A 14,717-nucleotide genomic window follows, 5' to 3' on the forward strand; every position below is an offset into this window, starting at 1 on the left:
TGCCCGATAGCCTGATGCGTAGAATGCAGCAGGTGCGGGACAGGCTGGGCCTCTTATCCCTTAGGACCCGGTGCCCTACACCGGCTGCACCACCGGTAACTATGCCCCTGAGTTCATGTGTGCAGCTCACGGTCTGTTGCGTGCCTGTAACACAAACACGCCTCTGCGAGTGCAGCGTGGTGTCAGCCGCGGGCAGCGCGAAGCCCTGTTACTACAGGTGTGTTTCTGTCAAAAATGAGATCCTGCCACCATGCTGAGTTTGGCCTCACCTGCGTTCTTTCGGAGAGGAATTGATTATATCAAGCTGAAGTCCTATTTGGCTAATATTATTGTCCGCAGCACTTTTTTATTTCGTTTTTACTTTGAGCCCTACTCTTCAATTCTTTCTGCCAAAATGATTTGTTGAAAGGGTCAGCCTATATACATCGTTATTTGAAATGTGTACTTTCACTATTTTTTTTTAATACTTTTCTATTGTTTATTAATAGTGAATTGTGTACACATAGTTCCTATACAAAGATCTGCTTTTTGGAGATTTGATGTCAACAAAAACCTTTTGGTCTTACAAACATGATAAATATTTATATGTAATAGTTATAGGGCTCTCAGCCATCCTTCTTCACCCACTGGTCTCTTGGTCTGGCATTCACATTTTTTTCTATCATGGGGCAAATCAGTCAGTCCACTTCAGCCATGGGCCAGCTATAATGTGAGGAATGGCTTTCTGCTCTTTCAAAAAGAGCAAAAGTATTTCTCTTCACTACTAGGGATTGCTATGACCCACTGAGATTTGGGAGCAAAAAAATGTTTTTGCATTTAGCTAATGTTTTTATTTTACCTTGGCGAGGGTCCGGCAGCTCCTTAAAAGAAAGGCAAAGGGCTGGCACCCAAAGTCAGAACTATTGGTTTTGCCAATGCCTGTTTTCTTTTCAATATAAGTATTGTGCTTTTAATGGGTCTAAGCGGAGAGATCCCTAGGGCAGACCTGAAGCTCAGTGAGTGGTGCTGCAGCTTGCTTCTAGCTCCATATGGCTTTATGTGAAGGCAGCAAACAAGCCTGTCTCTGAAGGATGTGCAAGTGTGTGTGAGTGCTCTCCCTCAAAGAATTTTTTAGAAACAAATATGTCCAAACTATGCAAATGAAAGTGCTATTAACTAAGCACTTTGAGAGCTGGCTCATGCTGGCTCTTCCAGTCCTGACAATGACCCCTTTCTTGTAGCCTTCGCTGGAATCGCCAGGATACCAAGTAGTCAGTCTGGCCCTGCCTCTGCCCTATTCACAATGCGGCGACTCAACTATTGAGCTTGACATGAACTGCAATTGGCTTATTTCTCGTTCTCTCCTTTTCTTTGTCTATCTCCAACTCTCTCCTTTTTCTCTGTTGTCCATCTGCATCTCACCTTAATCTGCGCCTACATCTCTCCCTCTGCCTTCCTCTTTCTTCATCGCCTTCTCCTCCTCCATATGGCACCTGGAAGGTCTGGGTCGGAGTCAGAAACATAATGGCCCAGTCTTACTGCCTTAGAACCATGGATCCTAATGCAAGGAATTGTAACCCCACCCCCATCCCACAGCTCAGTAGTGGAAGACAGCCCTAATTTGTCTTGCTGGTGGCCCGCGTCTGTCTCTTTACCTGCTGCACTAGTAATAGCAACGCCCCTGGTGAGACCCCGAGAGGCCGTGTCAGCTCCCTGAGGGAAAACTCTAGCAGATCATTAGGGTTTTGTGGCAAAAATCTTTCAGAATTTTTTTTTAATAGAAAGCTCACAAACATTGCAACACTGAAGTACCAACGTTTTGTAATGGCTTAGTCAGGAAAATTAACATTTACTCTTATCCTTTGCTGGACATAGTTTCTGCATTTGCCAACTTACCTCTAACTACCTAAAATATGTGTCTGTAGATCTTAAAAAATTATCCTTTGTTCCTCATAATCTTAGAATACCACCAAGAGGCTAGCGTATTCCGCCTGCCAGTCTGGAGATGCCCATTTTTCAGTTACTGCCACCCGCCGATCTGCAGATTCCCTTTGTTCAAATCACCGCCGCCCGCCGGTCTAGAGATGCCCATTGTCCAGTTTGCTGCCTCTCTGTGTTTCGGGGCGTGACCTTCACTGACCATTGAGCAGGTGTTGCTGGGTTGGCACATCTCAGAGCAGCATGTGCCTTTGACATCCTGGCAGAAGCAATCAAGCCTGTAGCTTTGAGATTCTGCTGTCACAGGGAACATGGTACCTTATTAATCCTAGGCTTGTTGATATGACCTCTTCGCTTGTACATATCAGTAGAACTAGAAGATTGTCTGTGAGGGCACGAATGATGTAGAATGTGAACTATCTACCGACGAAAGATGTGGCCTAAAGGTCAGAGCTGCCAACTCTGGACCTGGAGACCCGGGTTCAAGTCTCTGGGTCAGCTCAACATCATGTGATTATGGGAAAATCACTTAATCTCCCCGTGAACACAAAAAAATAAACAAGCATTTGCAATGCAATAGGTTGCGCATTATTAAAGTTTGAGCTATTGGTGTTGCATTATTTAGCAATGCCAAAAGCTCAAACTTTAATAATGCGAGACCTATTGCATTGCAAATGCTTGTTTATAATTCTGTTTTGTAACTCTAGATGTGTAAACACATAAAACATAACATAAACAGCTGCCCACCATTGATCAAGAATATTGCTTGTTACAAGGAATGTCATGACCCTCTTATATATGCTCATCCCAAGGGATGTATATGCATTGAAAGTAATGAAAGCCCACTCCATGGTGGATACTGCAAATTCGATATTGTCTTTTATGCCCGCCGTATATAGTGTACAGCTATGTTTATCACGCGCTCTTACCCAAAAAAGAAATTAAGTAAGAGTAACATCACAAGGTCAGACATATTCGGTTTGCCAAAACATTTTTAGTATTCCTTTTAGTGATTATATTTTTTAGACCCCTCCCCTTCCCTGTAACTCCTCAATTGATTTAACATGTTCCTAATCTATAGATGGACGTAACCCAGAGAAGTATTTCCTCTGCCTAGCACTTTCTTCCCTTGTAGTAGAACATAGTAGCTTGATGACCCTAAGTGTATCAGAAAATGTCTGTATCCGAAGGTACATACATTTTAAAGTGCCTTAGGATTCCTGAAAATATTCTGGTCTATTGGCAGATAGAAATCATCCACCTTCATCTGGCCTTTCAGTGAGATCATGTTGTTTGTTATTTAGCCACATCTACTGTTTTTAACAGCCAAAGTGTTTGTTTCTTCCCGTTTAGTATGTGTTGGCTTTAAGTGTGGTCTGCCTCAGAATCATACACTTCTTGCAGAGACAAGAAATCTGCCATCCTAGGTTGCCCTCTGGTTTATGATCACTGTCGGCTTTAATCAGAAAGAATTTTATGTGAATGGATGGGACTTGATCTTTTACTTATTACTAAATTCCTGAAATTAAATAAATTAAAAATAGTCATGAGTTAAAGGTGTGTGAACCATACTAATTACTGCTGCCCCCCCTGCCCCCCCCCCCCCCCCATTATGCAGAATAACGTTATGGAATATACCCAGGAGTCCTAGAGTGAGCGCCTCCTGAAAATACCAAAAGTCAAACAGCAGTGATCTTATGGGCTTACCTTGGGGACTATAAGGACTGGATCTTTTATAAGGAATGGCGCGAATTGCGCTCCCATGACTCAAACAAAAAGTATGGGCAAAGCCAACAGGTCTCTCTTTGCCAGTGCTTGTTCACACATGGTTTGCACTTTTCCAGCGCATTTGTGTGGGAACCATCAGCAAAGCCACTTTTGGCGTCCAGTCTACTTTCACTGTTCTTTTCTGCACTTCCAAGATGGCAGCCATGTTGCTTCTAAGTGGAGTATGGACTTGTACACAGGAAAGAGGGGAGGCAATGACACAGGAACACCAATGTATGGAGCAGCAAAGCTACAGGGAAGGGAAGGTGAGGCTGACTACTTTTGCCATGTAACCTTCCATGATATTTCTTGACCTTCAAGCCCATGGCTTTCAAGGAATACCCACACACGAAGGTTGATCCTGTATATGAGAACCAATCACAGAAGAGTTACCGAACTCCCTCTCTGTAGTTAAGTCTATAGCGCTAAATATATTGTTAAGTATTGATAACATGAGGTTTCTGACAGTCAACTAAAGCAGTAGGTGAGACTCTTTAAACAATCTGAAGTTAAGAAAGCAACCCAAGATAATGCTTTTTAAAGGCCTTCTCGTGTGAGCATTGTTCTCCCCTGCCAAAACAGCCATCAGCAGGTCACTGCCTGATCACTCGCTCCTAGTTTACATTTTCGTCTGTATGATATGTATCTTAAATATCTTAAGTCGCAGCCCTCAAGTACTAGGAAGCTGATTTAGCAGTTTTTTAAGCCAGACAAAAGAAATTAAATTACGCACTTGATTCAATAAACTTTCGCCTGTGATTTCAGTTTGATATTTTATTTGCATTCTGTCTTGAGCCCATTTTGTTATAAGCTTTTCTGAAAAAGTGGATACTTGGCACCCTTCCAAGCACACTAATCTGCTATTTTCCAAGGAATGCACATCTAAAATGATAGAATTTGCATTTAATATATAGAGAAACTTGTGTATTGGAGTGCAGACATGTTTTACTTGTAGGGTGCAGGGCTACGATTTTTTGTTGCAGCTTCCGTCTTTTTTCATTTGTACAGTTGTCACAATTTCATTCTTGTCATGTATAAGAATTGGGCTTCCTGCCCTGTGACACAAAGTTAAAGGTTCATTTTATGCCAGTAAAAGTGTTTATTTTTTGTTGTTGTTTGATATTTGTAACATGTTTTTGCAGTAGATAAAACGAATTCCAATGTAAATGCTGTTTTCCTGTCTTCTCTTGCAGACATGCCAATATTTGGTCTCTGCCCAGCCTATGATGATTTCTATTTGGTGATGTGTAACCACTGTAATCTGGTCATAAAGCCACAGGCATTTCAATCACATTATGGTAAGTGCATCACTGCTCTCGTACCCAGGTGTACTGTTAAGACCTCATTAAAATCAGGATTCAAACTTTTATTCTGATTACTGTTTCTAATGGAAAGTGCATTTTTTCGAAGTTGCCGTGTGTTTTCTAACATTTGGTTATTCATACTCATGTAACAGCTGGTCAGAGTGTCTGGGATGTGTTACTTATACTATGTTTTTGTTAGTGGTGATGTATGACAAGCATTGGCAAAGCCAATATGCCTTGCCTGTGCAAGAGCTGTTGGCTTTGCCAGTATGTTTCAGCTATGTTGCACATCCGCATTGGTTAAAAGTTAGTGGTGTAAATGACAGTGGCTTGGAGTGGAGTGTCGTAAAGTGAGATGGAGTACCGTAGAGTGGAGTAGTATGGAGTGACGAGGAGTGTCATGGTGTGGTTTAGTGTTGTGGACGGAGTAGATTGGCGTGGAATCGTGTAGAGCAAAGTGGAGTGGCGTGGAGTGTTGTAGAAGGGCATGGGGTAGAGCATCGTGGAGTTTTTTGTAGCGTGAAGTTGCCTAAAGTCAATTGGACAGAGTAGATTGTGTACAGTGCAGTGGCGTAGACTGTTGCAGTGTAGATTGCAGTGATACAGAGTACATTCTTTGAGAGTAGTATGAAGTGGCGTTGAGTGGTGCAGTGTAGACTGGACTGGAGCAGGGTAGAGTGCAGAGGTGTAGAGTGGTGTAGATTGCAGTGGCATGGTGTTCAGTGGTGCAGAATCGATTAGAGTGCTGAGTGATGCAGAGTAGTGGCGCACAGAGAAGTGGCACAGAGTGGTGCAGGGTAGAAGAGTATTGTAGAGTGCAGTGACGTAGAACGCAGTGGTGTTGTGTGCAGTGATGCAGAGTAGAGTGGCGTTGAGTTAGATGGCGGAGAGTGCATTCTTGCAGAGTGCAATGCTATGGAATAGAGTGCTGCAGAGAGTAGTGGTGCAAAGAGCAGTTGACTAGACTAGAGTGTCGCAGAGTAGAATAGTTGCTTAGCATGCAGTGGTGTGGAGTGTTGTAGAGTGCAGTGATGCAGAGTAGTTGGTGTTGAGTGCATTGGCATAGAGTGAAGCGGCTTAGATTAGAGTGGCGTGGAGTAGATTGAGTGTTAAGTGAAGTGGATTGTCGCAGGGTATAAAGTGAAGTGGCATGGAGTTGTACAGCATAGAGTACAGTGTTGCAGAGTAGAGTGCAGTAGCCTAGACTGGATTGGTGTAATGTGCAGTGGTGAAGCATGCAGTGGTGCATAGTAGAGTGGGCTACAGTGCACTGGCATAGAGTAGAGTAAAGTGGCATGTAGTGCAGTAGTGCACAGTAGAGGGTAGTGCTGTACAGTGCAGTGGTGCAGAGTGTATTTGTTTTGAGTAAAGTGGCATAGAGTGCAACGCTATAGAAAAGAGTGGAATGGCACAGGGTAGATTGCAAATATGGTGTAGAGTATGTCTCAGAATAGATTGCAGTGGCATTGAGTATATTGTTTTTGTGTAGAGGACAGTGGCGTAGGGTGCAGTGGTGCAGAGTACAATAGAGTGGCGCAGAATAGATTGTTTTACAGTAGAGTGGAGTGGTGCTCAGTAGAGTAGAGTAAAGTGCAAAGTAGATTAGAGTGGCGTAGAGTGCACTGGTGTAGAATGGAGTGGTACAGAGTGAAGTGCATTGATGCAGAGTGCAGTGTTGTGGAGTGGCACAGAGTGGAACGTTGTGGAGTGGGGTAGAGTGCTTTGGCATTGAGTAATGTGGTATAGAGTGTAGTGACAGTGTGAAGTGGAGTGGCGTATTGTGGATTTGTGCAGACTAGACTGGTCCCTAGAGAGGAGACGAGTGGGGTAAAGTGAAGTATGCATATTGTGATAGCGTACTACCATTACAGCAACACAACTTGTATTGAAAGGACCATTACATTTGCAAAGAGAGTTTTTCTGGTAAAAGGAAACTGTCCACCAATGTGTGGAAATGTTGTAACCTAGGTGTACTGATTTGCCTTACATTGTAATAAAATATTTGTTTCCACCTAGGAAAAAAATAACATTATGCAGCCTTCCTCAGGCACATCCCCAGCAGCCAGCATGATTGTCACATACATCCCCTCACTTTGGAGTCAGAAAAACAAACACCAAGGTCTTTGGAAGACAGGGCCTGACAACTGACCTCTGTCTTTGAATGCACAGCAAATGTGACAAGATAAGAACAAGATTTAAAGGCCTGTTTACAGAAATTGAACAGTGGTGCAAGCATACAGTAAATAGGGGTAGGTTAGCGGAAGGGACTAACTGAAGCTGGACCACCTAAAACAAATAGAGCCAGCAAATAGAAACCAAGCAAATGCGAGTTACAAACCACAAAGCCAATGGTGAGCAACAGTCGGAAGACATTCCCAGGGAAGCTTTCCAGATGTCACCAAGATGTTGTTAGCAATCCAGACCGCTCTGCTGTCTGATATGCTTTGGACAAAAAAGGGGTTGCTTGTTTGTCTTTTTGCTTTTTAACATAAGAGCAGAACATTATGGCCCTTAATTCCATAATTGAATCTGAGATCTTCTTTGAGATTTGTGATGTATATTTTGCCAGATAATTCTCTTAGCCCTCTATCCTCCAGTGACCTTGTAAAGCAGGATTTTGTGTGACCAAGAGCATTGATACTTAAAGTCTGTCCGCAAACCCCATGCTTTGCTTCTTTTGTATATTTTGGACCATTTTATAAAGTTTAATTTTGAAAAAGCTTTAGTTGTCTGAAAAAGCTTTTTGAAATTCTTTAATTGTCTTGTATTAGAATCACCCCTTGAGAGAATATTTGTTAAATGCATAAATGATTGTGGTTGCTCAGTTTAATATCATTCAGAGCTATGTTGTGGCCTGCCTCTCCATTTGATATAATCTTAGATTATCACGCCTCTAATGAAATTGCCCATTTTATATCACTTTGTCAGTAGAGGAGGACTGATTTCATAGAAATTATGCAAGCATTTCACAGTGCCTACTGGGTCCATACTAATATTTAAAGATAGCTTCTGTAACAAAGTGATCGAGGCATGTGAGCTGTAGATCACATGCTTTGCATACTCCTGCCATCTAGTGTTGGGTCCGGATGTTTGCAAGTTGTTTTTCTTCAAAGAAGTCTTTCTAGTCACGAGGTATGTGACTCCTCCTTTCGGTGATAGTGCGTATGGGCAGCGACTCTATTGTTAGATTATTTTTTTCTGCCATCGGATTTGGATGTGTATTGCTGCGCTCTGAAACAGTTTCTTCGGGTTCCCCTCAGTGTGCAAACCACTCTACACGGGTCTGTATTGTTTTGAACGCATATCCCACTTCTCCGCCTATCGTATCCATTGAGGAAAACCTCTATTTCGATCGAAGATCTTTGGGAAGGCCGTCCGGCCTAACAGCTTCGTCCACTTTGCATTCGATAGAACTGACTCCATTTAAATTCTGCCCATGATGCCACGCCAAGTATCTGCGCACCAACTCGAAACCTTCAGGCTTGAAGCCAAAAACCGCTTCGGAACTGAAATCATTGACAACAAAGACAAAGCCTCCACGCTGAAAAGTCATTTTACCCTGGCACTGAAATCCTCTGTGCCGAAACCTAAAACTGTTCCTTCAAAGCTGCAGAATACGTTTTTTGATGCTCGATACCCAAATCGGACCCAAAACAAAAGGAACTTTCTATAAATCCAGATACAGGACGTGTTCTTACTAAATCACCTCAAACGCAAATCTGAGGGAGAGGACACCCAGCATGTTCCTTTAAAGAGGAAGAATGTAGGTATTAACCCCTCTCCTCGTCCACCACGTTCCCCTACACCAACTTCTCCACCTTTGCCGTATTTACTGATTACACCAAATAACTCCATCACCACCACCACCACCTGATGATGATGTTGATGATGGAGATGGAGATGACAATATTTTACCAATAGACACCTAGAAGGATTAGAACACTGATTCACCTACAGATAATGACTCAGATCTTTACCCTTGAAGTCTTCCCCTCCTGAAGACAATAAGGGATATCTAGAATTACTTGCTAGAGCTACAGAATATCATGGGGTACAGTTACACAAGGAAATCTCTAGAGGAAGATTTCCTATTTGAAACCCTCAGTAGCACACAAATGGCTAAACACAGGTATGAGGAGACATGCCGATATCTTTAAAGATCTGGTGCGTGCTCACCCCCAAATTTGATTTAAAAAAAAATATATAAGCCTGCTCCCTCAGATCCAGTCTTTATTAAAGGACAGTTACCTCTAGACTACTTGGTGGTCTCTAATGCCCGTAAATGGGCCAGTTCACAGACTACAGGGGTTGCTCTCCCTCCAGACAGAGTCAAAACTATTAGACACCTCTGGTAAATGAGAAGCCGGCCAAGCAGCATATCATTGGTGCATTGCCAACACCCAGGCCCTCCTAGCCAGATATGATAGGGCACACTGGAACGAAATGGAGCAGGCGCTACAACACCTCCCAGTTGAGCACAGAGCAAAAGCTTAGGGTTAAGTCCAGGAAGGGAAGCTCCTATCCAATTCCTCAATTAGATGTGCTTTAGATGCTGCAGACACTGCAGCTAGAGAGATCAACATTAGTGTGTTTTTAAGGAGACTTGCATGGTTGAGGATTTCTGGTTTCAAACCCAAGTACAACAGTCTATTTTAAATACTCCTTTTGGCAAGGAACATCTCTTCGGGCTCGAAGTAGGCAAGTCTTTAGAAAAAAGACACAGAAGTAGCCAAGTCTATGGTAGCTCTGCAGTCTCCCTCTAATCAGGGCTCCTTTCATCGCTCCTTCTACCGTGGAAGGTCGAAAACCATGTCCTCAGACAATACTGCCACCTCCTACAAGGGCAATAGTCAATCTTCCTCTACAAGGGGGTTCTTTAGAGGAGGATACAGAGGCGGCAACCACAACAAATGTCGAGGCCGGGGTTCCACACCACGTAATTCTCCCCCCCCCCCCCCCCACCCAACCAGCAGTGACTTGTCTACACTTCATTTAACACCTGTGGGTGGACGTCTTCTATCATTCCTCCCCATTTAGCAATGTATCACTACAGAGAAATGGGTGTTATGAATTATCCAACATGGTTATTGCCTGGAGCTTACCAACAATCCTCCAAACATTCCACCACGTTCTCACAAAATGTCACCAGAACATTTACATCTACTTCAGCAAGAGGTCTAGTCTCTCCTGTCCAAAAGAGCCATAGAACCTGTGCTGTTACAAAATCAAGGAACAGGCGTGTACTCCCTGTACTTTCTCATCCCCAAAAAGGATGGCTCATTGATACCTATTCCAGACCTCTGAGAACTAAACCTCTACATACTTTCAGCGCATTTCAGATGGTTACACTTCAACAAGGGCTCCCACTTCCAGTCCAGTATTAGTAAATTGGCAACAATCACCCAAGGGTGTCAAGACGCTGGGGCCGTCTGGAAGATTAAGCAAGCTATTACCCAGAGTTACATGGTGCTGGGCTGACCTGGCGCTGGGAATTGTGAGCCCCCGGGTTCCGGAGTCAGACAGTTTTATGTCTACTCTAGACTTGAGACGCATATTCCCGCATTCCAATTCATCCCGCTCATTGCCAATACCTCAGATTCATGATAGTGGGTCATCATTACCAATTCAAAGTACTGCCATTTGGAGTCATCACTGCTCCCAGGTTATTTACCTAATGTCTGGCAGTAGTCGCAGCACATCTGAGAAGACAACACATCCATGTATTCCCATACCTGGGCAACTTGCTCATCAAAGCCAGCACTTACCAAATGTGTCTCCAACACACTCAAACCGCTATTCACTTACTTCACCTTCTAGGTTTTCCAGTAAATGTGTTGAAGTCTCATCTACAGCCTTCCAACACACAAACGTATTTGGGAGACACGATAGACGCTCCGAAAGCTTTAGCTTCTCCCAATACAGCCAGGATTCACAGTATTCAGTCCCTTCTCACTCAATTTCAGCCCAACCAATCATTACCAGCAAAAGTATTCATGCAACTACAAGGGATGATGGTGTCGTGCATTGTAATTGTTCTGCACGCAAGACTTCACATGCGTCCCCTTTAAGAATGCTTAGCAAGTCAGTGGTACCAGTCACAGGGTCAGTTGACCGATCTAGTGTTGGTAGATGGCCGCACCCATCACTCTCTGCAGTGGTGGAACCCACAAAATGTATCCAAAGAGAGAGGCCCTTTTTCAACCCTGTTCCACAGACTGTGCTAACAGCAGATGCACTGGTTGGGGCGCTCGCCTACAAAGTCACACAATCCAAGGATTATGGACTCTAAAGTACAAGAGCCTCTATATAAATCACCTAGAGCTATTAGCAGTGTTTCTGGTGCTCAAAGCCTTTCAAACTCCACTAATAAACAAAACTGTCCTCGTTTGCATAAACAGCATGACAGCTATGTACTATATACAAAAACAGGGGGGGGGACACACTCTCTCCAACTGTCACGCCTAGCTCAAGCCATTCGGAAATGGGCCATACATCACAAAATGTATCTCCTAGCAGAACATCTTCCAGGAGTAAACAATCAAATTGCAGACCTTCACAGCAGACCAAGAGAGCAAATCCACGAGTGAGAACATCACCCCCCAGATTCTTCTTCCCTACTTTCGGGAATGGGGATTTCCTCACATAGACCTGTTTGCCACAGCTTGAAACGCAAAATGCCCAAGCTTCACTTCCAGGTTCCCAAACCCGCTCTCCAAAGGCAATGCCCTATGGATGAACTACTCAGGGATATTTGCCTACGCTTTTCCATCTCTCCCACTCATTCCGCTGGTAGTTCGGAAGCTCAATCATCCCTCAAACTCATTCTCATAGCTTCCACATGGGCATGTCAACCTTGGTTCACCACCCTGCTAGAGCTTTCAGTAGTTCCACACCAAAAGCTGCATCCCAACTCCAGTCTCCCCACTCAGAGACATGGAGAAATCAGGCATCCAAATCCCAAGAAACTCAACCTAACGATTTTGCTCCTGAAGTCAGAGTGTAGGAATATCCTAATGGAGGCTAGGAAACCTACTACTAGGGCATGTTATGCAACAGAGTAGAAATGATTTGTTATATACTGTGACAGTAACAATATCAATCCCCTTGATGCTTCAGTGCAAAACCATATGTTATCTCTTACACTAACAGCAATCTGGATTAGCCTACTCATCCATTCGATTGCATTTAGCAGCCTTAGCTGCATAATTACAAAACAGACAACACTTATTTCTATTCAGAGTACCAGTGATTAAAGCCTTTATGGAAGGACTAAAGGACTAAAAAGAGTAAGACCACCAAGAGCTCCACCTCCACCAGTATGGAACTTGAACATAGTCCTTATGAGGCTAATGGGTCCAACTTTTGAACCAGTGCACAAGTGTTCACTACAATTTCTCTCATGGAAGGTTGCCTTTCTTATTGCAATTATTTCCTTAAGGAGAGTTGGTGAACTCCAGGGACTAACTATGCAAGAGCCTTTCTTTCAACTTGACAAAGTGGTTCTTCGAACCAATACCAAATTTCTTCCTAAAGTGGTTTCTGCTTTTCACAACAATCTGTTAAGTTACCTGTGTTCTTCCTCAACCTGATTCTGTAGCAGAACGAGTTCTACACACACTATATTATGTGGAAAGAACAAAAGATTTTTGTAAGACAAAACGGGTCTTTGTCGCTTTTTTACCACCACACAAAAGTAATCCCATTTCTAAATCCGGCATTGCAAGATGGATCCTAAAATGTATCCTAACATGTTATGTGAAAGCGAAAAGAACCTTTGCCCCCTAGAGCACATTCCACCCGCAAAATAGGGGCTACTATGGCTTTCTTACAGAATATTCCCCTAGCTGACATCTGTAAGGCAGCAACATGGTCTACAACGCACACATTCACCAAACACTATTGTGTAGATGTGTTAGCGAGGCAACAAGCTAATGTAGGCCAGCAGTACTTAAAACACGTTTTCAAATAACTGCCACAGCTACAGGTTAGCCACTGCTTTGGGAGTTTACTGCTGTATAGTCTATGCAAAGCATGAGATCTACAGCACACATGCCTCGAACGGATAATTTTACTTGCCCAGTTAGCATATGGTCTTGGTATGTAGAGCTGTAGATTCAAATGCGTCCACCCGCCTCCCCGGGTACCTATACCTGTTGCAGTTTTCTTACTTTCTATACATACGCATGGACATCTCTATTCTACCTTTACTAACTCCATTCTCGCCCTCTGCATGAAAACAATCTTAACAATGGAGACGATGCCCATGCGTACCATCACCGAAAGGAGGCGCCACCTACAAAGCGGCTGGAAAGACTTCTTTGAAGAAAAACAACTTGCAAACATCCAGACCCAATACTAGATGGCAGGAGTATGCAAAGCATGTGAATCTACAGCTCAACATGCCAAGAACACATGCTTACTTGGTAAGTTTTATCCATTCTGAATACAAAGGAGTCGACTTGCATCGGTGATACGGTTCATAATTTTAAACTTTGTCCACATAACCACCTAATGTCATCTAGTGAGTTCACTTTGTGTTCCTGTGCCTTAGATCACATTTCTGTTCCATAATGGTTAGAGAAAGATTGAGTGATGTGTACATCATTTAACGGTGCCGCTCGTAGCCGTTTTTGGAGGCATTCACTCTTCCCTGCCGTGTGGAGGATACCTGAGGACCCGTCCTGTCTGGACTTGCTGTGCTTTTGCCGGGGTGGAGACTCGGCTGTGAGGGTGCGGGACTGCGAGTCCCAGAGGTCCGTGCACGGAGTCCACCAGGCGCACCTGTGACTCTTCCCGCCCCCAGCCTTCCCTGTGCTTAACTACGGCTCGCGGCCCCCGCTCCGCGGGAGCCGCTCGTAGCCGTTTTTGGAGGCATTCACTCTTCCCTGCAGTGTGGAGGATACCTGAGAACCCGTCCTGCCTGGACTTGCTGTGCTTTTGCCGGGGTAGAGACTCGGCTGTGAGGGTGCGGGACTGCGAGTCCCAGAGGTCCGTGCGCGGAGTCCACCAGGCGCACCTGTGACTCTTCCCGCCCCCATCCTTCCCTGTGCTTAACTACGGCTCGCGGCCCCCGCTCCGCGGGAGCCGCTCGTAGCCGCTTTTGGAGGCATTCACTCTTCCCTGCCGTGTGGAGCATACCTGAGGACCCGTCCTGCCTGGACTTGCTGTGCTTTTGCCGGGGTAGAGACTCGGCTGTGAGGGAGCGGGACTGCGAGTCCCAGAGGTCCGTGCGTGGAGTCCACCAGGCGCACCTGTGACTCTTCCCGCCCCCAACCTTCCCTTACATAAAGACACGCCATCCACCGCGTACGCGGGACGGCGCCGGCGAAGCCCGGGCGGGCCTGTTGTAGCCCGTTGTAGCCCGTTAGAGACCGTTAAGGACCGGGCTGGGCCACCCCTCTAAAAACCACCATCACCCAGGACTATCTTCCGAACTGCTCGTGCTTTTTCATCCGCCCGAATTAATATTAGGAACATACACATTTTATCAGATATTTCTTAAATTTGTATTATGTCTACACGAGGAAGCAGAAGTAAAACTGCTGCAAAGGAAGGGCAACTCATAGGTCCTATTGATAGCTTCATCACCAGGGCTAACTCGTTTATAGATCAGAGTATTTCGCTCATGGAGCGCAGAGTATCCCAAGATTTAGCTAATGCAAAATGATCCTCCATGGGTCACCTGGCCAATGCAAGAACGCCGGATCACTGTAGGGATTCAAGACGGAG

The 14,717-nt window shown here is 44.5% G+C and overlaps 1 protein-coding gene across 1 annotated transcript in view; it reads left to right on the forward strand.

The window, feature by feature from the left end:
* The window catches only part of ATXN7 (ataxin 7), a 371,238-nt gene that overhangs the window by 68,550 nt on the left and 287,971 nt on the right, over positions 1 to 14,717 (forward strand). Inside the window, exon 3 of the mRNA XM_078661542.1 lies at positions 4,878 to 4,982. Within this exon, the coding sequence (XP_078517668.1) occupies positions 4,878 to 4,982 (105 nt within the window). The remainder of the gene's footprint in view (positions 1 to 4,877; positions 4,983 to 14,717) is intronic.

The sequence above is a fragment of the Lissotriton helveticus genome, chromosome 9 (assembly GCF_964261635.1).
Source record: "Lissotriton helveticus chromosome 9, aLisHel1.1, whole genome shotgun sequence".
Taxonomy (NCBI): Eukaryota; Metazoa; Chordata; class Amphibia; order Caudata; family Salamandridae; genus Lissotriton; species Lissotriton helveticus.